At 38.6% G+C, this 26,560-nt stretch overlaps 5 protein-coding genes across 5 annotated transcripts; 3 read left to right on the top strand and 2 right to left on the bottom strand.

Annotated features, from left to right (window-relative positions):
- Positions 1–577: 577 nt before the first annotated feature.
- Positions 578–2,516, top strand: LOC141899803 (riboflavin kinase-like). Its single transcript, XM_074786338.1, has 4 exons — positions 578–882; positions 1,160–1,311; positions 1,847–1,949; positions 2,030–2,516. Exons 1-4 carry the CDS (start codon positions 780–782, stop codon positions 2,143–2,145), a joined length of 474 nt encoding a protein of 157 aa, XP_074642439.1. The 5' UTR covers positions 578–779; the 3' UTR covers positions 2,146–2,516.
- An 841-nt stretch (positions 2,517–3,357) lies between these two features.
- Positions 3,358–4,997, bottom strand: LOC141900274 (large ribosomal subunit protein bL9m-like). The gene is made up of 5 exons (XM_074787080.1): positions 4,793–4,997; positions 4,420–4,704; positions 4,284–4,334; positions 3,686–3,787; positions 3,358–3,606 (listed from the first exon to the last, which is right to left on the bottom strand). Exons 1-5 carry the CDS (start codon positions 4,862–4,864, stop codon positions 3,397–3,399), a joined length of 720 nt encoding a protein of 239 aa, XP_074643181.1. The 5' UTR covers positions 4,865–4,997; the 3' UTR covers positions 3,358–3,396.
- A 67-nt stretch (positions 4,998–5,064) lies between these two features.
- On the top strand, positions 5,065–8,131 carry LOC141898853 (COMM domain-containing protein 4-like). The gene is made up of 9 exons (XM_074784984.1): positions 5,065–5,075; positions 5,162–5,233; positions 5,336–5,407; positions 5,539–5,578; positions 5,786–5,905; positions 6,046–6,126; positions 6,628–6,689; positions 6,764–6,875; positions 7,098–8,131. The coding sequence occupies exons 1-9, from the start codon at positions 5,073–5,075 to the stop codon at positions 7,148–7,150; spliced, it is 615 nt and encodes a 204-aa protein (XP_074641085.1). The 5' UTR covers positions 5,065–5,072; the 3' UTR covers positions 7,151–8,131.
- A 1,761-nt stretch (positions 8,132–9,892) lies between these two features.
- On the top strand, positions 9,893–23,379 carry LOC141899195 (atrial natriuretic peptide receptor 1-like). Its single transcript, XM_074785358.1, has 20 exons — positions 9,893–9,943; positions 10,332–10,443; positions 11,948–12,098; positions 12,489–12,823; positions 14,219–14,370; positions 14,793–14,874; positions 15,525–15,636; positions 15,759–15,845; positions 16,285–16,431; positions 16,617–16,738; positions 16,888–17,102; positions 17,404–17,511; positions 18,999–19,118; positions 20,760–20,853; positions 21,493–21,720; positions 22,142–22,291; positions 22,777–22,875; positions 22,963–23,054; positions 23,154–23,217; positions 23,294–23,379. The coding sequence occupies exons 1-20, from the start codon at positions 9,893–9,895 to the stop codon at positions 23,326–23,328; spliced, it is 2,556 nt and encodes an 851-aa protein (XP_074641459.1). The 3' UTR covers positions 23,329–23,379.
- Positions 23,380–23,701: 322 nt separating this feature from the next.
- Positions 23,702–25,822, bottom strand: LOC141899718 (small ribosomal subunit protein eS12-like). The gene is made up of 6 exons (XM_074786186.1): positions 25,733–25,822; positions 25,570–25,612; positions 25,223–25,351; positions 25,032–25,134; positions 24,416–24,517; positions 23,702–23,823 (listed from the first exon to the last, which is right to left on the bottom strand). Exons 2-6 carry the CDS (start codon positions 25,584–25,586, stop codon positions 23,761–23,763), a joined length of 414 nt encoding a protein of 137 aa, XP_074642287.1. The 5' UTR covers positions 25,587–25,612; positions 25,733–25,822; the 3' UTR covers positions 23,702–23,760.
- Positions 25,823–26,560: the final 738 nt, after the last annotated feature.

Raw genomic sequence — 26,560 nt, 5'->3', positions numbered from 1 at the left:
TGACAGTGAGGTAGCTAATTGCTGCTCTATTGTGTAGTGTAACTTGTAAGGTAGGCACACTCCTGGCTGGCAGGCTGGTTAGTGTGTGGTCACGGGTCACTGATTAGTGATCAATTAGGCTGTGCCAGGCAATCAACTCAAATATTCAACACTTCAATAGACCACAGACATTCAGTGTGAGATAGAGAGAGGTAGCGCGCACACGGGCCTCGACCACTGAACGAGCGACAGAGAGTAAACACACTGACTTACCATAGTCATCTTTCATCGTCCAGTTTCCCCCATAAATCCGCCAGGCGACACTATTTCAGCGATGTTAACTTCTTAAAAACTTGATTTTCTTTCGAGACTTTTTTCTAAGACGCGTGGATTTTTAGGAAACTTTGCCAAATTGCCGAGTATTTGACCTGGATTTAGTAATGTTTTGGTTTTTATGGCGTAGAACGCTAAACGCCTTCTCGTCGATTGCTGTTTGTAACGAACTCTCTGATTGGTTGAAACTATCGCTAGCACCTGACCCTGACCGGAGCAGCTGATTCATCTTCATCACCCCCTCATCCTCATCAACCCGTATCACTCATATCCTGACTCGCTTGTGTCATCATTTCCCCGTGTTTAAAATACAAAATAGATAACCCGAATAATCTTAATTTACGGACACCAAGGCGCAAGCATTCGGGTGATTCCGGAAGCTAATCCGGAAACACCCGAATTATCAGCTGGACGGCGTTACGTCATTAGAGGATTTCTACTTACAGGGAGCACCCGGTGTCGGAAGGATGTCTCCTACCAGTTCAAGACAACAGTCTTTGCCTCATTTTGCCCAGGGACGGGTAGTAAAAGGGTTTGGAAGGGGAAGCAAAGAATTAGGAATACCAACAGGTAAGACAGCTAAGAATTGTATAATTTCATATTTAGGAGTGACGTGTCCTTTATTCGTTTGGATTCTAGCTTTATTCCAACAGAGCAGCAGCAGATTCAGTCTCAGACAGAGCAAGAGGAAGAGAAACTGTAGACAGACTCATCATCCATTCACTGACAGCTGAATCACAATCACTGAATCAACATTTCATCTTATTTATTAGTTATTCCAATCTCAGATCTGTTATATAAATATAGATTGATTTATGTAAATTCATGATTCTGGTTTTTGTTGTAGCGAATTTCCCGGAAGATGTCGTTGATAATTTACCCGATGATATCGAGAGTGGAATATATCACGGCTGGGCGACTGTCGACGATGGACCGATCTATAAAATGGTGATGAGTATCGGGTGGAATCCATTTTATAAAAATGAGAAAAGATCAATGGTTAGTTTTACTGATATTTCATGTCACATAAACCTGGGGGTCCAAAATCTAAGATTTACCACGTAAACCTAGGATCTAGGTGACTGTATTGAGGTTTCAATTGGTCTCTACCGATTCCGAAATCCTCTTCTGGTGCTGTTGTAACCAGAACAGGCGCGGATCCGGGACAAAATTTTAGGGGTAGCACAAAATCAGAAGGGCAGGCAATATTTTAAAAGGGCATTATCCCCTTCAGATGCAATTCCCAAGCACTTGCGATTCTTTCCACCAAAAAAAACATAGTAATAATTTTCGGGGGAAAATCTAGAGGGTGGCACGTGCAGCATGTGCTGCCCCCTAGATCCGCGTCTGCAGAATACGCTCTTAGACTGTCCATAAACCTGATAGAAGCGACCGGTAGACACGAGAGTTTGTAATCCCCAAAATTGAAAATATGGGTTTTAGGTTTTTGATTTTGAACCCTTGCTTCATGTGACAAGCTGTGATATTAGTTATCTGGTTTAATTATTAAAAAAACAATAATTCTATTTTTCAGGAAACTCATATCATTAATAAGTTTGATGGTGATTTTTATGGATGTACGTTGAAAATAGTAATGCTCGGTTACATCAGACCAGAGAAAAGCTTTGACTCATTAGGTAAGAATTCAATCTATATTCATTCCCACATTACCGGGAAGCTGATGATGATTATTGCATGTATTGAAATATCATTTCAGGAAGTTTAATCTCAGAAATTCACAATGATATATCAGAAGCTGAGAGGCAGTTAGATCTACCTCACAACCAAGTTTATAAAGAAGATGCATTCTTCGATGTTCAAGGTCGCAGGTGACCCCGACGTTTAGCAGACGTAGACTGTAAATAATAAACTGTGATATGCATGAAATTTGAAAAATTAAAACTTCCTCAGTTTTTGGAGGATATTTTAAATGTACTTTTAGTAGGTATTTAAATGTTGTAAGACTGTGCTATCTTGGTTCATTTGTTTTCAAGATTACTTTAATAGTTTTAAAGTTCACTCAGAGTAGTTACAATAATCTCTGTTGATATAGATTAAAATCAAGTACACAATAGTGACATATTTGATATAGATAGTGGTGGCATTTATTCACTGACGAGGGGCCATAGTTCTGTTTACTTATATCATGTAATAATAAGTTTTCTTTAAAGGATTTTGGGTTAAGAGATTTTGGTAATTCAATGTGGTTGAATGATTATAATTATGAATAAAATCAAATTAATAAATTTATGCTTGAGTTTAGTTCCTTATGCTGTTGACTCTCACTACAGCAGAACCTTATCACGATGAGCTTTCACTTCACTTACTTAGTCCTCTTCATCCCTTCAAGGCCATGACGAACTTCTTCCACATGGACTGGTCCTTAGCTGTGTGTTGAGCCTGGTCCCGGATAAGCTCCCAGCTGAAGACAGTTCGTCTCCACATGGTTTTGGGTCAGCTACCTCAACCATTAGGGGTCAATCTCTTTTTGGACATCTTGAGCCGGTTCAGTCTTATACCAACTTATAGACTTTGGTGATTTGGTACGATAACCTTTGAGGGACTAGAAAATCTGTTACCGGTAGTTGATGGTTCTAATCTGTATACAGCAGAACCTCGCTTAAACCATAGATCTGAGTCTTATACTAAAGAACCATCAGGGCAACGGAAAATCTGTTTTAACTGATAGTTTTATATACAGTGGAACCTCGTTAAAACGAACATCAGGAGACCAGAAAATCTGTTCGTATCACTGAGATATATTCCTGATATCTCTGAGATATATTCCTGATATCTCTGAGATATATTCCTGATATCTCTTAGATATATTCCTGATATCTCTGAGATATATTCCTCATATCTCTGAGATATATTCCTCATATCTCTGAGATATATTCCTGATATCTCTGAGATATATTCCCGATATCTCTGAGATATATTCCTGATATCTCTGAGATATATTCCCGATATCTCTGAGATATATTCCCGATATCTCTGAGATTATCGGCAGAAATTCTACGCAACAAAATTTTCAAATACACACATATTTAATTGTAAAACGTTGAACTATGATTTCATTGTTGTCTAATCATTACTAGATTCGGTGAATATTTCAGTTGGAACATGTTTTCCCGTAGATTCGATATCGTCATTATCTATCAGAAATATTTCTGTATCTATTTCAAATGGATCTAATTCATTCACCGATACGGCTATTTTAAACGGTAATTCAGCTGATCGATGAGTTATTTCATCTTCTGGTAAAGTGATAGCCTCTTCCGGTACAATAACACCCTGAAATAAACATTATATCATCCGTTATAGACTGACAGTCGATACTCTCGATTCATGTATCAATAATTGATATATTTACCGTATATCGAAACGCTATTCGTATATGTTTTTTACTCAGGGTCCATTCTGTATTTCTATTCATCGGAACAAACAACTTCAAAGTCTGTAATTCTCTTATAGTCTATAAATACATGAATCCATAGTAAATACCGAGAAGAGTCTGTTTGATAGATTAACCCACTAGACACCGTGACTTCATATTTATGTTCCAGAATAACAACCGCTTAATTAACCAATTGAATTTGCATATAAACATTAAGTACAGATACAGTGTGAAAACTACTGAAAATCATGCATTACAACTATTGGTTATTTTGAAGATAATTATACAGGCTTTCCATCACTGTATAGATTTGGTCAAGTATTGACTTTGACCACTCAAACTATAGGTGGCGCTATAGTACAGCGGACGTTCTGCGGAGATACAAGTCGAACGTAGACTAAATATAGATCTAGGGGAAACTTTTGGGGGTCCGGACCCCTGCCTTTCCAGTAAGTGCCAGGACATTACCTTGCATGTACCAGGTGTGGCTGCTTAATCAAAAGAATTTCCTCTCTAAACTTCGGGACCCACCTTCCAATTTACCTAAATCTGCCACTAGAGGGAGTTATCTTACCTTCATGCAGTAAGCAGTGAGTTTAGCTGATTTCTCATCGGGTCCGCGATCCTACAATTCATTCATAAACAACAACAATCGAATCAGTTTCCATTTCGAATTCGATCAAATATATAGACTGTTCTGAAATACTTACACGTAACTCCCGTTCAAATTCTGCTATATTCTCCGGTGAAGCGTAAACCGCCTGACCTGTTGGAAGGAGCTGTCTCCTAGCGACGACTCTATCGACGAGTATTCGATCTCCACGGATACCGTGTCCTTCCACGTAATCGGTTAAAATCACTTCGAGTTTAGGAGTTTTTTTCATATGAGCAACCTCTACAATTTCATAAATATTGTGCCGTGCTCGTAGTTTCCGAGGGCGAGAATTCAGTTTGGACAACGGTGGAGGAAATTTACGTTTCATTATTACTGTATTCTATATTGAAAAATAAACAAATCAAGAATTAGAATCAATAGTTAGTTATGTCAGTGTCACCTGTGGCAAGTGAGTTTTCACTACTTACTCGGGTTTGTTGAAGATTTGTAGTGAAACCCTTCAGTAACATTTGACCACATTGAGATAAACTTCGATACATGATTCTGAAATACTAAATACAACCCTTTACATGGGCTTGTGGGCCTGCAGCATCCAAAAAAGTAAGAAATATTTCTCACTCAAAATTATTGCTCTTCGTCCTTGAAATACCGGGTACTTCCATACTTCTGTAACCGAATCTTTTCATAGATGGCGCGCGCAGTATCGAATTCAATAAAATAAACTATATTGCTACCGCTAATGTCAAGATGGTGGGTGGAATAACTTCCTAAGTGTTCAACAATTATAATTCAAGCATTAAATGTTTATAAAAAACGAATTATTTATGATATTTCAGAAATTTCGATTTTGTGGTGACTTAGATTGCCCTGACTGGGTTCTCGCTGAGATCAGTACTCTCGCTAAAATGGTAATAATTCTAGTAAAACTAACCTCCTCCCTGACCCTGCTGTACTATTTCAGTTTCTTTAACAGTTGTCACAATTACAATTTCTTTATATCTAATTTTCAGACGTCTGTGAAAATGAAATTACTATGTATTCAAGTGGTGAAGAGTATGTTGGCAGATCACAGCAATATTGATGTAATTATATTCATCCTTTTGACTTATTCTTTCTTGACTTGATCTTTGTTGACAAACTAAAAATTAATTTGATCTCATCATTGTGATACTGTCGTTCTTCACCTTGTTAGACGAAATCATTTCATTTTCAGTATGCTAAAGTACAGAAGCTGACTGCAGATGCGAAATTTGGTAATTATAGAAATTGATAACTTGTCTGCAGCAGCAGCAGGTGCTGGTCACATCAATGACTAACCCCCTATAATCCTGAATAGACTGGCACTCAGATACTATCATGGCTTCCTTCATTCACTGTTAAATGTGACAAGCCCCTGCACCAGCAGCAGCAGCAGCAGCAGCTGCAGAGGTAATTATTTAATGATATGTTTATATTTCTAGATAATAGCGATATAAAAGCAAGTATAGCCTGTTTAGAATTAATACTATCAAACGCTACCAAATACAGCGTGGATGGAGAGACGCTATCAAATGAATTACAACAGCTCGGTTTGCCTAAAGGTAACGTATATCAACCCCCTCTAAAACGATATTCTCAGCCGCTATATCGTCAGATTGTGAGAGTTAACGTACCCCCCTCTAATTCGATATTCTCAGCCGCTATATCGTCACATTGTGAGAGTTTGTTTGTTTTGTTTCAGAACACAGTGTTTCACTGTGTAAAACTTACAGCGATAACCACAGTAAATTACACACTAAATTCAAGGCTCAAAGTTTGCGATGTAAGTTCTCAGATTCCCCCTTCCCCTGTACTGGACATCATCTCCCCCTGTACTGGACATCCTCTCCCCCTGTACTGGACATCCCTCTCCCCCTGTACTGGACATCCTCTCCCCCTGTACTGGAATCCCCTCTCCCCCTGTACTGGACATCCTCTCCCCCTGTACTGGACATCCCCTCCCCTATACTGGACACCCATCCCTGCTGGACACCTCCCCTGTACTGGACATCCCCTCTCCCCCTGTACTGGACATCCCTCTCTCCCTGTACTGGACATCCTCTCTCCCTGTACTGGATTCCCCTCTCCCCCGGTACTGGACACCCATCCCTGCTGGACACCTTCTCCCCTGTACTGGATGCCCTCTCTCCCTGTACTGGACTCCCCTCTCCCCCGGTACTATGGAAATCCCCTCCCCTATACTGGACACCCCCTCCCCCTGTCCTAGACACCCCTCTCTCCCTTGGTACCCTCTCAAACATATATCTGTATTTTGTATTTGTAGTGAGTAGTTTAGAGTCTATTGATTGGAGAGTTGATTACGTAATCAGTTCCAGTGAGTTACAGGTACAAATATTTCAATATCATTTACCGGTTATCATTGTTGTAATATTGATTGATTGTAATGTTGTATGTTGTAGGATGTAAATAAACCTTGTGTACAATTACAACTTACAACTAAAGATATTGATGGAAATCAAACTGCAGTATCATTCACAGCCTCAGATGATAAATTCAGGCTTTTACTTAATGGTAAATATCTCAGCAACCTCATTATATCTTACCTCTATATCAGTGTAGTTTATTCAAAGTTTAGACTTTATCCTATTAGTCATCTTCAGGACTAGTATTATAGTTTATACTGCGGGTACAAATACTAGTTTTATTCCTTAGATGACTATTAGGATTAAGTCAAAATATTTTCAACACAGATTTCCATCATTTATCATCAATGTTCATTTATCTTTTTGGTAGATATGAAGCAAGCATTGAGTATAATGGAGAATGTGAGTGGAGGAACTGATTGAATTAACACTAGGTGGAAACTCTGGGGACCTGAAGTCTCCGGCTTATCAGCTCCGGGGACCTGAAGACTCCAGCTCATCAGCTCTGGGAACTGAAGACTCCAGCTTATCAGCTCTGGGAACTGAAGACTCCAGCTTATCAGCTCTGGGGACTGAAGACTCCAGCTTATCAGCTCTGGGGACTGAAGACTCCAGCTCATCAGCTCTGGGAACTGAAGACTCCAGCTTATCAGCTCTGGGAACTGAAGACTCCAGCTTATCAGCTCTGGGGACTGAAGACTCCAGCTTATCAGCTCTGGGGACTGAAGACTCCAGCTTATCAGCTCTGGGACCTGAAGACTCCAGCTCAACAGCTCTGAGGACCTGAAGACTCCAGCTCATCAGCTCTGGGACCTGAAGACTCCGGCTTATCAGCTCTGAGGACCTGAAGACTCAAGCTCATCAGCTCTGAGGACCTGAAGACTCCAGCTTATCAGCTCTGGGACCTGAAGACTCCAGCTCATCAGCTCCGGGGACTGAAGACTCCAGCTTATCAGCTCCGGGGACTGAAGACTCCAGCTTATCAGCTCTGGGACTTGAAGACTCCAGCTCAACAGCTCTGAAGACCTGAAGACTCCAGCTTATCAGCTCTGAGGGCCTGAAGACTCCAGCTTATCAGCTCTGAGGACTGAAGACTCCAGCTCATCAGCTCTGGGGACTGAAGACTCCAGCTTATCAGCTCTGGGACCTGAAGACTCCGGCTTATCAGCTCTGAGGGCCTGAAGACTCCAGCTTATCAGCTCTGAGGACTGAAGACTCCAGCTCATCAGCTCTGGGGACTGAAGACTCCAGCTTATCAGCTCTGGGACCTGAAGACTCCGGCTTATCAGCTCTGAGGACCTGAAGACTCCAGCTCATCAGCTCTGGGGACTGAAGACTCTCCAGTTCATCAGCTTTCTTGATTTATTATTTATATGATTATTACTGTAAATATATCTAGTCAACAGCCATGTTACAATTGTATATATTGTACAATAAAACATTTTCATGAATTCCATAGTGTTTTTGTTTTGTTATATTTTTTTTACATCAGCAAAAAGAACCAGGGATGAGAAATTATTAATTTATGCCTTGAGATTCTACGAGGGTTCGCATAATATTCAAAGGAAAATATCACCCAGTAAACTTAATTCTGATAAACACAAATCATATGAAAAAGGGAACATTTAAATTTAGCTAGCTTTGGATTTTTTGATATACTTAATATAGTTTTCAATCGTATACATGTACGTAATCTATTTGAGATAACATTTACAAATCTAGCGAGTTAAAATCAGGATATTGTACGTAACCGTCAAGTGCTGCCTCTAAGGATATTGTAGACGGCGAATATGTGAACTAACTTATCACCCGCATGCCACACTAGGAATATCGTGACGTCATCTTTCATTAGAGATCGGCAACCAGTCTACAAGTGGCGAATTCAGTTGTTTCTGTAAATACATTCATATCTTTAAAATGATAGTTTTCGTGTTGCATCTCATTCTGACGATGTTAAACTCTGAACTCTAGATACTCGGTTTGCTCTTGACTTGTTTGATTGCGATATCGATGAATACATTGATTTTATGGTGTTTGATTATTGGTTGAACTATTGTTTATCAATACATATTGAACTACTAACCACGAGTTGTTGTAACATCAGTATCACTAGTGGTCAGTTGTTCGCTACAAATTGTATGTGTTATTTTTTCTTTAAATGTACAGTGGACTCTCTTAACTAGAATCATTTCAAGTCTTGTTACTTTTATCTTGGAGTAATGATTCTCCAAGCTTACATCAACTCGGACCAAACACATTGAACTATTTCATTGAAATTCTTTTATCTGCAGGTGACAATTATCACCTTGTCTTAATTGATTCGAGTTTCAAGTCTATTGTACATGGATTCTTTTTTCTCTGGAAGTGAATTAAATGAAACGAGACGACAGTTGAACCTCATTAATATGATTGTGTTTAGGACGTAAACCGTTTATTACGATCAGATTTCCAGCAGGTCCCGGCTAATTTACATCGATCCATATTTTGATAATACGACAATTTCACTTTCAACCATAAGATTTGTATTTAACTAAGGAAAATGACTTCAAACCATTCTCACTGCGGTAGAGATACAGTTATCAATCTGATTACTCCTAAATTATATTAATGCATGTATCAATCTGCAGCAGCTTGGCACTACCCTGAGGATAGTGCCCACCCATACCCTTCAGACACTCGTTAAGACTTGTCACCGTCTACATAATCTGAAGCGTTCACTCTTCAAACACAGCTTGAACCCTCCACGCATCCCTTTCAGATTGAATGTCTGGGGTCCAGGAAACAGAACGACACCTTTCTCTCGGCTTGGAGTTATCAGACCGATCTTGTCTGATTACTCTAAGTACTCGGAGACTTTCATTTATTTGACTATTTACACAGCTATCAACCTGCATTTTGGACACAGATTCTTCCATGAATAGAATAATAAATTTGTCTTTTCGCAATTGTTTCCTTGAGTACATTTTGTACTACACTGAAAGATAACTGTGTCAGTTCCGAACTCCATCGATAGAGCTGATACTGAGAGTAACGGCGTATCGATGATGATGATGATGTTATTGTTGCGTTGTTGCTGCTGCTGATGACAGTGACGCTGTTGCGGGGTTTGTAAACGTCCAGTTTTATTACTCTTCATGCGTGCAGGATTACAAGCAGGATTACAACATGTTCTATAATCAGCACATTCTAATCTCATCAGGATTAATCCTGTTTCTGGTAAGAATTGAAGAAAAATAATATTCAATCTTCGACTGACATAAGACGTTGTCTCGATGGCGGGACGGTCATTAAATTGACGACTTACACTTGGTCAATTTAATTAAAAATACAAATTGCAACTCAAAAATAGAGATGACTTCAGTAATCTGTCGACTTATAATCCGAATGACATCTTTTTTACATAGTTAATTGGAAATATGGATTATTATCAGTGATTGGTTATTTGGAATTGATTGAAGTCGCAAATTCTTCTGATGCATAAGTTCTGGATCCTGGATCCGCCTCTTTACATCAAAGACAATTCAATGTTGTCAAAACAAGAAAAATCTATATATATATTTCAAAGTCTGTATTTTCTAAACTGACATGATATCCAAATTTCTAGGCGACACTAACTCGAAGTTGGCACGATACAATTACTGGTAATAATGAGGATTTTCATTGCTGGCCCCTGAACGCGTCTGCAACACGCTCTACTCCGCTCGATTCATGTACAGGTAAGTTATCATTCAGTTTGGAGATACTTGAATCTAATCAATACAACAAAAATATGTTCCTGAAAGTTATCTACGAAAAATTAGGTTTAATGATAAAACCAAGATTTATCAGTATAGACTCTATTGATATCCCCAGCCCTTCGCTGATTAACTTATATCATCGGGAAATAAATAGACTTCCAAAACTGGATAAAAAGAAAATTAGTGGGGTGACTGAGATCTCCATCTAAAGTGGACAGGATTCGATCTCGGACCTCCGGTCTCGGAGGCGATCGTCTCTACCTTTCGGCCACGGTCACCGGTGTGATTACTGACGTGCTCGACTGGAATTCATAGAGTGGAATCTCCAGTGACGTCATTATTCATTTGAATGGGAATCCCGCAACTATTCATCCAGAACAGAACAACAAGTCAATTCTATAGAATTCTAGCCAGGTCTAAAAGTGGAACTGCGACCTGAACTGTGGAACTGCGACCTAAACTGTGGAACTGGGTCCTAAACTGTGGAACTGGGTCTAGAACTGTGGAACTGGGTCGCGGCCAGTGGAACTGGGTTCCGAGCTGTGGAACTGGGTCCTAATCTATGGAACTAGTTCCAGAATTGAGGAACTGGGTCCAGAATTGTGGAACTGGGTCCAGAACTGTGGAACTGGGTCCTAAACTGTGGAACTGGGTCGCGGCCAGTGGAACTGGGTTCCGAGCTGTGGAACTGGATCCTAATATGTGGAACTGAGTCCAGAACTATGGAACTAGTTCCAGAACAGTGGAACTGGGTCCTGAACTGTGCAATGGTCTATGTAACGCATGGATCTTAGGGAATACTGATTGTAGTTAAAGACGCGTCATTTATCGCGTGTAAACTGTGAAACTGTTTAATATTTACACACGTGTGTGTATGTGTGTCTCAGTCACAGTACACGGCGGTAAATAGCAATATGATCTCTGTTTATTGAGCTCGCGATTCCCAATTATAACAACACAATCAATATCAACAGTTTATTTCACGTTGGATTCAAGTCAACGTATATCATATCTGAAGTGGAGGAAATTCTTAAGATTTCTAATAACCAGACGACACACTGCCGCAGTCGGGTGCCGTTGGTTGATATTAAAGATGTCCCCACCGGTGCACGGGCTGTAGATCCTGAAATTATTCGCATTTCGCAAAGTCCTGTTGTTCAGACATAGCTTATATTTAAGACCAGTTCAGACCAACTTAGTTCTACAATGAATCTAACAACTTTCAAACCAGCGCGCCCTTATAGAGATATTAGACCACATTTGGACTTAAGTCACAACCTTATTGGCCTTGAGCGTTTTTAGCCCGGGCCAAAAACTGTTTCAGTTCATATAATTGACTTACAGCCTCTCAAAGCTGATTTTGAGATTGTATTTATTCCAAGTGTTCAATTGCTTTTTCCCGTGATCTGTGTAACATGTATTCATCATGATTATTTTGCCATGAAAATAAGATTTCTGTGACAATAAATGTATATAATTGCAGGAGTGAATTTTAAGTGGGTTGTACCTCCGCCAGATTCAGTGAAAGAGAAAGAACTGATTAATGTGACGTATAGGTTGGACATATCAGATTCCTACTACCCGTGGGCGGTCGGGTTAGGATTGTTTAAAAATGTCAATGGAACTGGATTCAAGTAAGTGGTCGACAGTCGGAGAGAGAGAAAGTCGTCCGATCGAAATTCGTGATATATTCTAAAAGATACGCATGGCTTTAGAATTAAAAGACAGGAAATGAACTGTCATGATCTCAGTCGTCCAAGAACACTGACCCAGTTTCTGAACCCAGTCTCAAACTGGTTTAGATTTGAGTTGAAATAAGAAGTTTTTCAAATATCTGATTGAGTCAAATCTATACCGCTACAGGAACTGGTTCAACGGTTCATTGCGGTTCAAATTCGACCCCGTAAAGTTATAAATCCATTTTCAAATAGTGATGATTTCGATTTTGAAACTTTCACCGACACATCCAGTGACAGTCCATCCTGAATTTCATCTAATCTCTTCCTTTTTTCTATTTTACTCAGTTCTGGGTCGGCTGCCAAATCGTGGTGCATCGGCACAAAATGTCCGACGGACCCAAAAGACGCTGACATCAATAACTGTTGTGTTTATCACGTGAATGTTCACTCGTGTCCGGCCTCAGCGATTGAGAGCGGGAGTTTGTGCGGTCCGTGGATCCCACCGTCTGGAGATATATTCACACACTCACAGGTCCTCATTGGTAATATCAGCGACGGTGTTTGGACCAGTACGATCCTCGGACTTCACGAACTCGGAGTTACTTCGATTATCGCGCATTTTAAAGTCGGTTATGCACATTTTGCGCTGCATAAACAGATCCTTGTTAAACCAAAAACAGGTACATTCAACCACACAGTAATAATACAGTCAACCGCTCATTTTAGTCATCTTGGCCCTGTTTTATAGACTGCTATTACACTCAATTGATAATGAATGGATTAAATGCCCAAGTAAAAGGTAATACCAGTCTATACAACGGGCTGCTCTATTTTGAGACCCACTTGTATTCCTAATTCAAATTACTAAGAGTAGTTCATCATTTGGATAAATCGTCACTGAAGTCATTTCTATTTTTCGTATCGTAATCGCAACCAATAAAGGGTCTGGCCTTTGACTGGTTGCCTTATTGTCTCTAGGTAGCTAACGCCGGTTTTAGGGGGATTCCTCCCCCACCCGCTGTCAAGGCCCCGTATTTGATTCCTAGTTTGCATTTCCAATTCAATTTACTAAGCTTTAGTCGTCATCCAGCCGATAACACAATGATCCTTCCCTACGATGACATAATCTAGTTTCACTGTAACAATACTAATACTAATAATTATACTAATAATAATACTTATACTGATAATAAATTGAAATGAATATTGAATTTATGTCCCTAGTAGTCTTTATTGATAGGTGTTTGCACTACACGCGGTATCAATATAATTGATACTTATATCATGAAATATTCAGTGCATATGTCCGAACCAGACAAATATCTGTGAATTGACACGTGCCCGCCGCATGCCGCACTAATCGTATTAATATGACATCATTCAAAACTTATTGCCGTAAATTACCTGTAACTGTAAACAGGGTGCACTGTACTTCATCACAGCCACAGAGAGAGAGAGAGTTAGCAAAATATTAGGGCACCATTTAAACTGATAGATTTACTGTTTCCGGGCGAATCGAATCATTGTACAGCAGACTGCTCTTGTTTCAGATCTCACAGGTCCAATAGATTCTCTCTGAGGTACCACGTGAATTACGGGACAGTCGGGGAAGGCAGGGGATCCGGGGGACTTGTGACACTTATAAAAGTCCATCGAATTTTTTGAGTGCCCTTTTAAATCTTGTCCACAAACAAACACACAAACAAAAATTGTTGCATCTCAGTGTGGGAATATGCTTGATATTGCTTTGTTTCTTTTTACATCAATATGCCCTCATGGGATATGACAACTTCTTCAAAATTGGCCTCTGGATCGGGCCCTGGATGGGGCGAGCTCAATGAGTAGGATCAGTCATGGAATCTGTGCGATTATATTGTCCGTTAATCCGAAACGATCGACCCCTGGGTAAACAGAGTTCGGGGCACGTGAATTCCGTGGCAGCTTCAGTGCACTGTTATCATACAATTCACTCACGAAAACGTTCTCCAAACCACGATTTGTTGTTAATTACGATAACTTTTTTCACAACTCTCGAAACGACTACGTGTGAAGCATGCTTTAATTGTCTGATTCAGAATGTGGTAACGCTGATTGCGAGTCTGTTAACGGTGAAACCTGCGAGAATTGTCCCGCAGATTGCGGAAAATGTCCCATGAAACCGTGGCTAATTGCTATCATCGCAATCGTAGCAGTAATTATCTTCACGCTTGGAGTTTGTGGTCTCGCGGTACGTGTGTTAAACAGTCCTTTATAAAATACACTCACATTCATGTTTACCCTATTCCAATTCGTTATGAGATCCACAATGACTATCAGAGATCTAATGTAATTGATAATTTATCTGTATTTGTATAGAATTTACACAGTACACCTAATCTCTGATATTGTATGAGTTGAATATTATAAAATGGTGCCTTTTGTAGTCTATTTAGTCTGAATCCAGATCCACGAAAAAAAATCTAATTCAAATTTCTGGCTTAATTGCTGCTTCTGGTTCTTGATGTTTTTGACGACGACAACAGTTTAAACTGTTCAACCCCGTTTAAGCTCAACCATTTCACGAAACTGGGACCAGATGTTGCTTTCCATAGACGAAGTGACCAACAACAGTTCATTTGTCAGAAAATCCAATTGTTTGTTTGTTTTCAGTATTTCATTCACCAGCGTCGTAAGATGCACAAGTTACTGTGGGATGATAGCTGGATAACTGAGTTCGATGAGTTACGGATCAGTAAGTGCGGCGGTGATGACCAACATCAGAATAAAACCAAATATGAAAATAATATCAATGCAAACAATGAGCGAAAGACAAAACATAAGTTTCATTAACACACACAACGTTGAAGATATGTGATATAGAATGTGATATTCATTGATCTGATGATTCAGGGTTGAGAATGATTCTAACCTTCAGAGATTTATTTGAAAATGCGGACTTACTGTGATTAAAACCCACTCTACACAAATATCAAAGTCTCAGTTCATTTCGACAAGTTTTTTTTTTCAATATCACAGTAAAATATAATGAAATCTCTTTTTGCAGCGAAAACTATAAATGCAATGGGTTCATTCTTGTCTAGAAGATCGCTCGGTAATTTTGTTGTAAGGTTTTAATGGTGTATAGTAATGAAGGGGTGAGGGGGCGGGGGCGGTAGGGGAGGGGAGGGGGAGAGTCACTTTCGTGCGCTTTTCATGTTGTTAGATTTCACTGTAAACATGTAATCATAGATTTAGTTATAGATTTAGTAACGCTTTGCTCCATGTGTTTTGATGATAAACAACTCGCCTATAGCCTAATGTATGTCGACAAATTCATGAAATATTGTTAATTATGATAAGGAATCGCTATATTACAGGTTTCTAAAATCTAAAGTGTTTAATTCTATTATCTGTTTCTAGGGGAGGATAAGGCTAAGAGTATGATGAGCATGACGTCAACAAATACGGGACAAATCAATTCCAGCCGACAAATATTCACAAAAACCGCCATTTTGTAAATATCATAAACTAATCTTCTATTTGCATATACAAACTATGGAATGGGGTTAAAAAGTGAATTTGAGATTGATTGAAAAGTTTAAGATGATAAATTGAGATTTTTATGATTTTGTTTAGAAACGGTAAAACGATGGCTCTAAAACAAGTTCGTAAAGATGAATTCTCTGTGAACAAAGAAATCCGGTTAGAAGTTCGAGAATATCGGTGAGTAATGTTTCACTGTAACCGGTCAATTTGACCACTGTAACCGGTCAATTTGACCACTGTGACTGGTCAATCTGACCACTGTAACTGGTCAATCCGAGACTATTGTAACTGGTCACTCTGACTACTGTAACTGGTCAACTAATCACTGTAACTGGTCAATCTGACCACTGTAACTGGTCAATCCAAGACTACTGTAGCTGGTCAATCTGACCACTGTAACTGGTCAATCTGACCACTGTAACTGGTCAATCCGAGACTACTGTAATGGTCAACCTGAGACCACTGCAACCGGTCAATCCGAGACTACTGTAATGGTCAACCTGAGACCACTGCAACCGGTCAATCCGAGACTACTGTAATGGTCAATCTGATCACTGTAACTGGTCAATCTGACCGCCTCTAAATTCCATCTATTTTATATTTTGTTTTTTAACAGGAGATTAATGGACCATCAGAATATATGTAAATTTACCGGCGCATGCGTCGTCGTACCTAATGTATATATATTAACCGAATATTGTAATAAAGGAAGTTTAAGCGATGTTTTATTGAATGAGGAGATTCCACTGAACTGGGCATTCAGGTAAAATTACCGTTCAAAAATCAATACATTCAAACTGGCTCTAATAAAATCTTGAAATATAGAGAAGACTATTAACTTATTTAAACCGGCTGCTATAACGAAAACTCATGATTTCTAACAAAGTACTAGATATATTTATCGTTTAACGTTTATTGATATATCGAACTAATATCGGATTGTTTCAGATTCTCGTTTCTCAATGATATAATACGCGGTATGTCACATTTACACAGTAACGCGCTCATATTCGGTAATCTGAAGTCGACTAATTGCGTCATTGATGATCGTTGGACCCTGAAACTTACAGGTTACTAATTTCGCTATATTCGCTATTTTCGCGGCCTTCAATTTTCGTTTTATTCAACGAAATCGTTTTCTAGCGTTTTGAGCCGAGATCTTTAATGAGAGGTCAATTTATTTTACTGAAAGATGATCTCATATTGATTTTCTGTATAGATTTTGGATTGCCGGTATTTCGTAGAGAAGACTCTTCACTAGATAGTGAATTCGATGACGGTGATGATGACGCCATCAACAGGGATAAGTTTAAGATAATTTACACAGCGCCGGAACATTTTCAAGATCCCAAACTGTCAGCTACACAGGCTACAGATGTCTACGCTTTCTCTGTTCTACTATTTGAAGTAGCCAACAGGACGGAACCGAACGGAGTAAGTAAACAAATCCGTTATAACGCTGCTATCCTTCTCATTGCCACTGCCCGCTTAACGCCAACATTTTTCAGAGAAAAAAATTGTTCAATCCAACTTAGATTCAATGAAAATACCATTCTGCCTGACGCAGCCAAAATCATTATAATTCCATATTTTCTTTTGGTCCCAACCTTGGTATTAGATATTAGGACTTTGACTTCTTTTTTCTGATATCTTCGCACTAAATTGGTTTTCTAGATAAAGGCGACGGTTCTATAAAAGTTTGTTTAATTTTCTATTCTTGAATCAATTTTTCAAGGATGAATACCTGGATGAATTGAAACCCGGATGGAAGCCGCCATTACCGGTTCATCCCGAAACTGGAGATAAAGAAATGATTTGTCCGTGTCCAACAAAATACAACCAGGTGAAACTATCAACTCACTACTAACTTTAGCAGCATTGATTCGCGAGTCCGTGTCGAAATAATCATATTAAATCCCAGCACACTAAGAATAAAATGAGTCTGAAATGATTGCTTGAGCTAGTGTAGTTTATTCAATGTTTCAACTATTTCAGGAATACTGTATTCCTTGAGCTAGTGTAGTTTATTTAACGTTTCGACTTTATCCTAATAGTCATCTTCAGGAATACTGTATTCCTTGAGCTAGTGTAGTTTGTTCAACGTTTCGACTTTATCCTAATAGTCATCTTCAGGAATACTGTATTCCTTGAGCTAGTGTAGTTTATTTAACGTTTCGACTTTATCCTAATAGTCATCTTCAGGAATACTGTATTCCTTGAGCTAGTGTAGTTTGTTCAACGTTTCGACTTTATCCTAATAGTCATCTTCAGGAATACTGTATTCCTTGAGCTAGTGTAGTTTATTCAATGTTTCAACTATTTCAGGAATACTGTATTCCTTGAGCTAGTGTAGTTTATTCAACGTTTCGACTTTATCCTAATAGTCATCTTCAGGAATACTGTATTCCTTGAGCTAGTGTAGTTTATTCAACGTTTCGACTTTATCCTAATAGTCATCTTCAGGAATACTGTATTCCTTCAGCTAGTGTAGTTTATTCAACGTTTCGACTATAAGAGACGAGAAGATACACAATATCCGTGTAAGAAGATAACAAGAGAAATCCCACAATAAGTTCAGCCAAAACGAGAAACTTGAATAGAAGAGTTATATATAATTTGCGCAACGTTTCGGCTAAAGACTATTAGCCATCATCAGGCGTACTGGCTAGTACAGTACGCCTGATGATGGCTAATAGTCTTTAGCCGAAACGTTGCGCAAATATATATAACTCTTCTATTCAAGTTTCTCGTTTTGGCTGAACTTATTGTGGGATTTCTCTTGTTTCGACTATATCCTAATAATCATCTTCAGGAATACTGTATTCCTTGAGCTAGTGTAGTTTATTCAACGTTTCGACCATATTGTAATAGTCATCTTCAGGAATACTGTATTCCTTGAGCTAGTGTAGTTTATTCAACGTTTCGACTTTATCCTAATAGTTATCTTCAGGAATACTGTATTCCTTGAGCTAGTGTAGTTTATTCAACGTTTCGACTTTATCCTAATAGTCATCTTCAGGAATACTGTATTCCTTGAGCTAGTGTAGTTTATTCAACGTTTCGACTTTATCCTAATAGTCATCTTCAGGAATACTGATGTTGTCCTCATTATAACCATTGATGAAACATTCAGAGTCCGTGTTGTAAATATCATATAGAATCCCCCCACATCAAATATAGATTCCGAAATGTGATCCTGAGACAGTATTCCTGAAGATGGCGATTAACGTTGAACAAACTATCAGCTCACAGAAATATTTCAGACTTTGTTCTTCATTCTTAGTGCGAGAGTTTGGAGAAGTTTTCATCTATTTTATTTAATATCTTCAGTTGATCCAGCAGTGTTCTAATAATCTACCCGAAAACCGACCAACATTCGATATGATAAAAAGACTGATTCATCAAATGAATCCGAACAATCAAAGTCCTGTAGATCTAATGATGAACATGGTAAGCAGATTAAGTATTCATTTCCTAAAGTAAAAAGATATCTGTGTCTACAGTCAAGTCGTCGCATTACTAAAGTCCCCTCTATTTGTTGTATTAGCAAATCAATCTATTAAGTGTAAGTCACAGCATGGACGTATAAACTAGTTTATACGTCCATGGTCACAGTCATCAACATAATGACCATCACAGCTACGGTGCTGTAGCGATGAAATACAAAAGTTGAAAAGTTGAAGTTTTATATTATAACCTGTATGCATACGTTAATGGTGTATACATTAGGAAATCAGTGGGTTTCAATCTCATTCAAGTCCATTCATATAAACTGGATTTATAGATCTATAGACCAGTTCTAACTCGATCCGGAGATTACTGAAGTATTAGGTAAGCTAACCCTCGGGTTGAGGTTAAGCTGATTTCCAATACTGGAATCTGTTATGAGTTAGTTTTAACTCCAAATCTAAAGTTTGGAGGCAATATCATCGTCATATTTCAGTGTCATTTCATTGTTTATCATTTTATTTTGGTTGCGAGATGCAATATTCGCAGTAATAAGAGCCTAGGGCCTCGATATTCACTGATTACTGACCTCTCCTAAATCTGTAAAGTGTGGATGTGCTCTTATTGTCAAATTTCAATGTCATATTCATATAGACACATATTTATTGATGATACAAGAGTGGTGGTAATACAACCCTGTATTCACTCACACCAACCTCAAGATAATAGAATCCGCTTTGACAGAATTTTCCAGTCAATATCAGGCGCGGAGTGAACGAATAATGTTTACTGTCGACAAACAAAGGTTCCGCAATCTCCGATGAATTCTGCGCGCGGTAAAACAATGAATGAAAACATCATTTCAGGGGAACAGAACCGAAATGGACCTGTATACAGTCAGTGAACAAAACCGTGATTGAAATGTGACAAACTCATCAATTAATTTCATTAAACTCTATTTCATGTAGATCAAACCACCGCGCGATACATTAACACCAGCTCAATCTCTGATTCATCGCAGTTTCATAATAATTCACAATTCAATCTATAAATGGAATATAAATCTATTTGCCTAATGCCATTACAATCAATGGCGTATTTAGGGGCTTGGACCGCGTGTACTTGTCCGCCATCTTCAAATTTCGAATGTGCTTTCCAAAAGTCTGGTTCCTTTTTTTACAAAGAACATTTCTAAAAGACAAAAAATATGGAACCTGATATGGACCGGAAAAGTCCCCTTTTGTCCTAAATTTTCTGTTAGAGGGCCACCAATGTCGATCCAATTTACAAGTCCACCTCATTCAAAGGATCCCAGATCCACCCTTGATCATCATTCAAATATCTTCTAAACGTTTAAAATATCGTTTAAATGCTAAAAACGTTATTACGAATAATCTGAGACGGCCATATTGTTTAATCGTGCAACTAGTATGAAATATAAATCGACCCATTATCTCCTTTACTTCACTTGAAAATCAATTATACTGAAGTGAACGTGAAATTTCCGTAAAAATGTCTGTCGTTCTGGTTTCAATAACATATACTTCAAATACTGGAACGTATCCGGCGACCACACGAAAACCAATATTAGAAAACGTTAGGGCCTATTTCAAAATACTTATGAAATACATATTTAATTTTCAGATGGAGAAATACTCTAAACATTTAGAAGTGATCGTTGCGGAGAGAACGTCAGATTTAGTGGCTGAAAAACAGAAAACTGATCGTTTACTTTATAGTGAGTTGAAATAGTTTTCCCGGTACCAAGTTGGGTCCCATAAAACTAAGATTTATCAGAACCGTGGACTTTATACGTCCATGCCATAACGTAGTTTAGTTGTGGCTACGAGCAATGTTGAGATGCTCGTAGGTTGTGGTACCTCTGTGATATTCTAGATGATCTGAGTACAATCGAATTCTCAAAATCCTTCCACGCAATCTTTAGATTGACCATATATAGGTCAGTCAAATTGTTACTATGTTTCTAAAGTTTCTATAGTTTTATAGACTGGTTTTATTCTTAACCCGGGTGCTAACTCGATTGAAAGTGAATTGAGTTAGCCCCCGGGTTAAAGTTGTTACCAGTCTGTAAAACCGGCCCCTGCTCTGATGTATTCAGTACATGTGTGAACAATGAAGCTTCTAAAAAGCGTCTTCATTTCCTAGAAGAAATGATGAATGTTTACCGATTAAGATATTTAAAAACGGAGTTGATAACTGTGATTTACAACACGGTAATAACTGACATGTTTTGGAGATCTGAATTCCGATTGTTTGCATAGACTCTTAACGATCACATTTTGATGTAACTGTAGTTTCTGTCATCCAATCGTGACTTGGCAACAAATCGATGATTTTGTTTGACGATATTTTTTAGGTATGTTACCGAAAGCTATAGCAGACGAACTGCGTCAAGGTCGAACTATCAACGCAAAGATGTACGCGTCATGTACGATATATTTCAGTGATATTGTCGGTTTTACAACTTTATCTGGTAGAAGTTCACCGATTCAAGTCGTCGGACTTCTCAATAAACTCTACACGATATTCGATTCGATTATCGATGAGTATGACGTCTATAAAGTAGAAACTATCGGAGACGCGTGTAAGTATCAGAGAGCGTGACAGGGGTGTAGCCAGTCACTGTAGACCCCCCGCCTTCACTTTTTTGGCCAAATTATCACCTTTAACCATAAACTTACCGGAGTTGATGAGTCTAAATTAACAACATCTCTTTTATTCTTTATTGTGTGATATTCAGTGATATTCATAGAATAGAATTCATGTAAACCAGTGATACAGGGGTGTAGCCAGTACAGTCTTTGCCCAAGTTACCACTTTTAAAACACTTTTTATTCAAATCCATAAACTTACTGGCGAGTTAAAAAAACTAAGTTTATTACATACATATATTAACTGTTTTTGTTTTTTTTTGCGTTTTATCAAAAGCGATATGAATAGTGACAAAATACACGCCTTTCATATCACAGTGCCTTCAAGTTTTGGTATGGTTGATATTGTTATAGATATGGTTGTATCGGGAGTACCCAGTGAGAATAACGTCCACGCCAGAGAAATATCATTGATGTCTATAGATATCGTTAGAGCTTGTCAGACGTTTGTAATACCTCATTTACCGGGTGAAGTTTTACAAATAAGAGTTGGATTACACACGGGTATGTATCTCAGCATGCCCTCGGGTATCAGTCGGGTCTCGGGTATCTCAGCAGGCCTCGGGTATCTCAGTCGGGCCTCGGGTATCTCCGTCGGACGTTGGGTATATCCGTCGGGCCTCGGGTATCAGTCAGAACCACTGAACCCTTTAGATCGTCACCCAATCAGACATTTGGTAATACTGTATGGATATTATGGGGATATTGATGGTCTGAGAGGTGCATGGGTCCAGTCTGAGAGGTGCATGGGTCCAGTCTGAGAGGTGCATGGGTCCAGTCTGAGAGGTGCATGGGTCCAGTCTGAGAGGTGCATGGGGTGCACTCCGAGTTAGATGACTTCATTTTCAATGAGTCAGCCTATAAGTCAGAACTATAAAACTGGGCCCTGAATGAGACCTGCTTAAGATGGCTCTACATTAGATCATTAAATCGGCCCTTTGCAGAATTATCTCAATGTTGTCTGACAGTTGTTTCTATCTGTATTCTAGGTCCGGTATGTGCTGGAGTTGTAGGATTGAAAATGCCTCGTTATTGTCTGTTCGGAGATACTGTAAACACAGCTTCCAGAATGGAATCAAATGGACTCCGTAAATATATCAATTATCAGATATTGATCAATTCTATCTGAAATCTCGTCTCTGAATTAGTAAGGATTTTATCGACTCTATTTTCAGCGTATAAAATTCACGTCAGTAGTTTCACGAAAGAAATGCTCGAAAAACTGGATAATTTTACCTTTGAAAGGAGAGGAACGATACCAGTGAAGGTAAAACATTTTTCGGATCATGGCTTCACTACAAAAAAATGGCGAACGATTGATATGAGATTTAGGCTGTGAGATATATATTTTTGTAAATCGTTTCAGGGGAAAGGAGATATGGAAACCTGGTGGCTTCTTGATGATCGAGATGAAAAGATCAATGTTCCAGGTAAGAACAGAGATTTTGCTCTAGTATTTGAAGCCCCTCGCAGTGTTTTAAAACATATTCTCGGTTTCTATTTTAGGAATGACTGAAGATTTGATTCCTGTGGAGACTTAAACACATCTAAATACAACAGGTCCAGGCAGTCTGGAGGGAGCCTGAGGGGTCAGTCTAGGCAGTCTGTGGGGAAGGGGAGGGGGTGTTAAATCACTATTGGTTGCAGTGAATTATGATGATCACGTTATTTGTTATGAATTCTTATCCAATAATAATAAATGTTATTTATGTGAAATGGTTTCATTTCTCATTCTGTATTTACAAATCCTCGATTCAAACTGCCGCCATTACTGGGTACGAGTACATGCTTTGATAAATGCAAAGTTTAGGTCCTCAGAACTGAGTACGTTTTCGAAAATTCGACTCTAGTTTTTGATAGAGAATCCACAATGAACCAGAATCAGCTTAACTCAAATAATTATAAGCAAAAATATTTTCGTATCTGATGTTTCTTTTTAATTAGCAGAGATTTTACAAATTAAACTTTGTCATTTATCGTTTTGACTTGAAGTATTCACTCAGGACATCAGTAGCTTGACTATCTTTTCCATAATCCTATAAATATAGAAAACATTGATATAATCATCAGACAGCGGTAGAACAGAACAGATCGGATCACATGTATCTCCTCACAGTAAAATCAATTTCATCAGACATGTGCTAATCCTTCAACAGAGTTTAGGAAGAGGGAGCATAGCTGTCATCATTTAAAAACAAAATGTCATCAATCCCAAAATTAAGCAATCTGTTTAAAATAGCAATATCGAAATAACTAGATATATCAGACATGTGCTAATCCTTCAACAGAGTTTAGGAAGAGGGAGCATAGCTGTCATCATTTAAACACAAAATATCGTCAATCCCAAAATTAAGCAATCTGTTTGAAATAGCAATATCGAAATAACTAGATATATCAGACATGTGCTAATCCTTCAACAGAGTTTAGGAAGAGGGAGCATAGCTGTCATCATTTAAACACAAAATATCATCAATCCCAAAATTAAGCAATCTGTTTGAAATAGCAATATCGAAATAACTAGATATATCAGACATGTGCTAATCCTTCAACAGAGTTTAGGAAGAGGGAGCATAGCTGTCATCACTTATACACAAACAAACTAAGATGAATTGAGAGTTGATATTTTACCTTAACAACCACACAGCTACATCCAACAACTTTCCTAGCCTTTCCTTCTTTATCAATCTTACACAAACCGGCCCATTCACCGAGCTTCTTATTATCATCAACCTGAAATAAATAATTTAACATTCGAGCTCATCATAGAATTCAGTAACAGTGATCTGGATGATTACCAGAAACAAGGTATTATATCTTTAAAACTTGAAGCCAAATTTTAACTATCAGCTGAGGATCTAAATGCAGAACTTCTATCGGGATTCTGAATTGTTGAATTGGATTTTGAACTGTGGAAGTTGCGGAGTTGGATTCAGGACTGTGGAAGTTGCGGAGTTGGATTCCGGACTGTGGAAGTTGGATTTTGAACTGTGGAAGATGCGGAGTTGGATTCAGGACTGTGGAAGTTGCGGAGTTGGATTCAGGACTGTGGAAGTTGGATTTTGAACTGTGGAAGATGCGGAGTTGGATTCAGGACTGTGGAAGTTGCGGAGTTGGATTCAGGACTGTGGAAGTTGCGGAGTTGGATTCAGGACTGTGGAAGTTGCGGAGTTGGATTCGGGACTGTGGAAGTTGCGGAGTTGGATTTGGAACACTGTGACGTGGATTAGTCCAGATGAGGTCTTACCTTCAACAGATTGATTCCATGTTCGGCACAAAGAGCTTCTACTAGTTTCACGTACGCTTGTTCGTTACAGTTATTGGCAAGAACGCACAAATGAGCCTGACGTCTAAAAAACAACAACCGCGACAATTATCAGAGCTGAATAATTAACACAAGTCTCACTGAATAGAGAGTGAGGGACGACTAATAATTACTTGTCTAAAGCTTTAGCGCATTCATGAAGTCCTCGAGCCAGACCGTTATAGATCAAAGCGTTCTTTAATACTTCTTGAAGAGCAGTGTGCACATCCATAGCACCAGCTACTCCAACTGGAATATCATCTCTACAATCAAAACATTTACATTACAATAATTGGGGGATAGCTAAACTTGACATCGAAGAATCAGACTTTTGTTTGAGGGTCACAAGAAAATTGCCGAATCCTTTAAATATATAGAGTCTCGGCTTTCATTTTCGAGGTGAAAAATCCCTAGGATGTTGATATTGATGTATGGAATAACAGATAATCGGACAAACAGAACGTATGCTCGAAAAACTTACCCTTCCGCATCAGACATGATTATTTTACTGGGCGGACGTCCTTCTGGAAAAATAAATACATGAAATTATTAGTTAAATATATTTCTTTTATTATACGACAATGATTTATAATTTGAGGGAGGATATTTAAGGATTTAGAGCGATTTTAAACACCGACACTCACAATGATTTCCACACGTAAATATTCTCAAGCAAAGAGGAAGTACATTTATTCGCCGACACCGTACGGTGCTGCCACCTCACCTACCAAAGTTGGTTCGCCAGTATCGGATTATTGTAACCGGACGGTGCTGCCACTTCAGTTGCGACGAACGGTTGGTTTTATTTCTTTTCCTAGGAGGAATTAAGACATATGAGGGTGAAGATTTGACTTTCTTCTTTTTATTAATGGGTTAATAGAAAATATTATTTATATCAGCTACTTTTTAAAATTTGTTACTTAATTTTACATGAAAGTATTAGTTCTAAGCTTAGCATGATTTCTACCAGGCCCAGTGACCCTACTGAAGTGGACCCCAAAGCCAAATGGAAACCAGGCCATGATGATAAAATGATGATAAATGGTATATCATTATCAGACAGTTCCGGGATTTATCTGAATTCCATCTCTCATAAACAATATCGAATTTCATTGTCATTCATCTTCCATTCATCCGTGGTCCGCCATGGCCTCGTTCTTTTCAACATTTGAGGTCGAGGTGTCTAGAACTAGGATGGGTTGTCTATTGCTATATCTATCGGAATTCACTTTTATCATTGCTTGATGTTCAGAGATCACTAGTCATCGATACAGCCGACTCGGACTGACGCAGCAGTCGTCAAACCGTCGGCATCTAATTCAATAATGAACCACTCAAAAACTTTCAAAAGAGTCAACCCTAAATGAATCATATTTCATGATACTGTAACGAACTCTTCCGATGCGCAATTGGTTGCAAAGAAAACAAATTAATTTCGTGTAAGGGGTATTGATTGAATGATTCAGATGCCA

Source organism: Tubulanus polymorphus, chromosome 2, assembly GCF_964204645.1.
Source record: "Tubulanus polymorphus chromosome 2, tnTubPoly1.2, whole genome shotgun sequence".
Lineage (NCBI taxonomy): Eukaryota > Metazoa > Nemertea > Palaeonemertea > Tubulaniformes > Tubulanidae > Tubulanus > Tubulanus polymorphus.
This window is presented reverse-complemented; position numbering and strand designations above follow the sequence as displayed.

What these genes read in the sequence shown, in the direction of transcription:
- LOC141899803 (XM_074786338.1), top strand. Translation starts at nt 780, where the DNA reads ATGTCTCCTACCAGTTCAAGACAACAGTCTTTGCCTCATTTTGCCCAG. An exon ending in AAAATGAGAAAAGATCAATG is followed by an intron (nt 1,312 to 1,846) that starts GTTAGTTTTACT and finishes TCTATTTTTCAG; the next exon opens with GAAACTCATATCATTAATAA. An exon ending in GAAAAGCTTTGACTCATTAG is followed by an intron (nt 1,950 to 2,029) that starts GTAAGAATTCAA and finishes ATATCATTTCAG; the next exon opens with GAAGTTTAATCTCAGAAATT.
- LOC141899718 (XM_074786186.1), bottom strand. An exon ending in TGCGCTAAAGCTTTAGACAA is followed by an intron (nt 25,135 to 25,222) that starts GTAATTATTAGT and finishes GTTGTTTTTTAG; the next exon opens with ACGTCAGGCTCATTTGTGCG. An exon ending in GTAGCTGTGTGGTTGTTAAG is followed by an intron (nt 23,824 to 24,415) that starts GTAAAATATCAA and finishes CTATATTTATAG; the next exon opens with GATTATGGAAAAGATAGTCA.
- LOC141900274 (XM_074787080.1), bottom strand. Translation starts at nt 4,864, where the DNA reads ATGTATCGAAGTTTATCTCAATGTGGTCAAATGTTACTGAAGGGTTTC. An exon ending in CAAATCTTCAACAAACCCGA is followed by an intron (nt 4,705 to 4,792) that starts GTAAGTAGTGAA and finishes TTTTCAATATAG; the next exon opens with AATACAGTAATAATGAAACG. An exon ending in GAATAGCGTTTCGATATACG is followed by an intron (nt 3,607 to 3,685) that starts GTAAATATATCA and finishes TGTTTATTTCAG; the next exon opens with GGTGTTATTGTACCGGAAGA.
- LOC141898853 (XM_074784984.1), top strand. An exon ending in CAAGGCTCAAAGTTTGCGAT is followed by an intron (nt 6,127 to 6,627) that starts GTAAGTTCTCAG and finishes TTGTATTTGTAG; the next exon opens with TGAGTAGTTTAGAGTCTATT. An exon ending in ATTCAGGCTTTTACTTAATG is followed by an intron (nt 6,876 to 7,097) that starts GTAAATATCTCA and finishes TCTTTTTGGTAG; the next exon opens with ATATGAAGCAAGCATTGAGT.
- LOC141899195 (XM_074785358.1), top strand. Translation starts at nt 9,893, where the DNA reads ATGTTCTATAATCAGCACATTCTAATCTCATCAGGATTAATCCTGTTT. An exon ending in GTCAATGGAACTGGATTCAA is followed by an intron (nt 12,099 to 12,488) that starts GTAAGTGGTCGA and finishes TATTTTACTCAG; the next exon opens with TTCTGGGTCGGCTGCCAAAT. An exon ending in TAGATCTAATGATGAACATG is followed by an intron (nt 19,119 to 20,759) that starts GTAAGCAGATTA and finishes TTTAATTTTCAG; the next exon opens with ATGGAGAAATACTCTAAACA.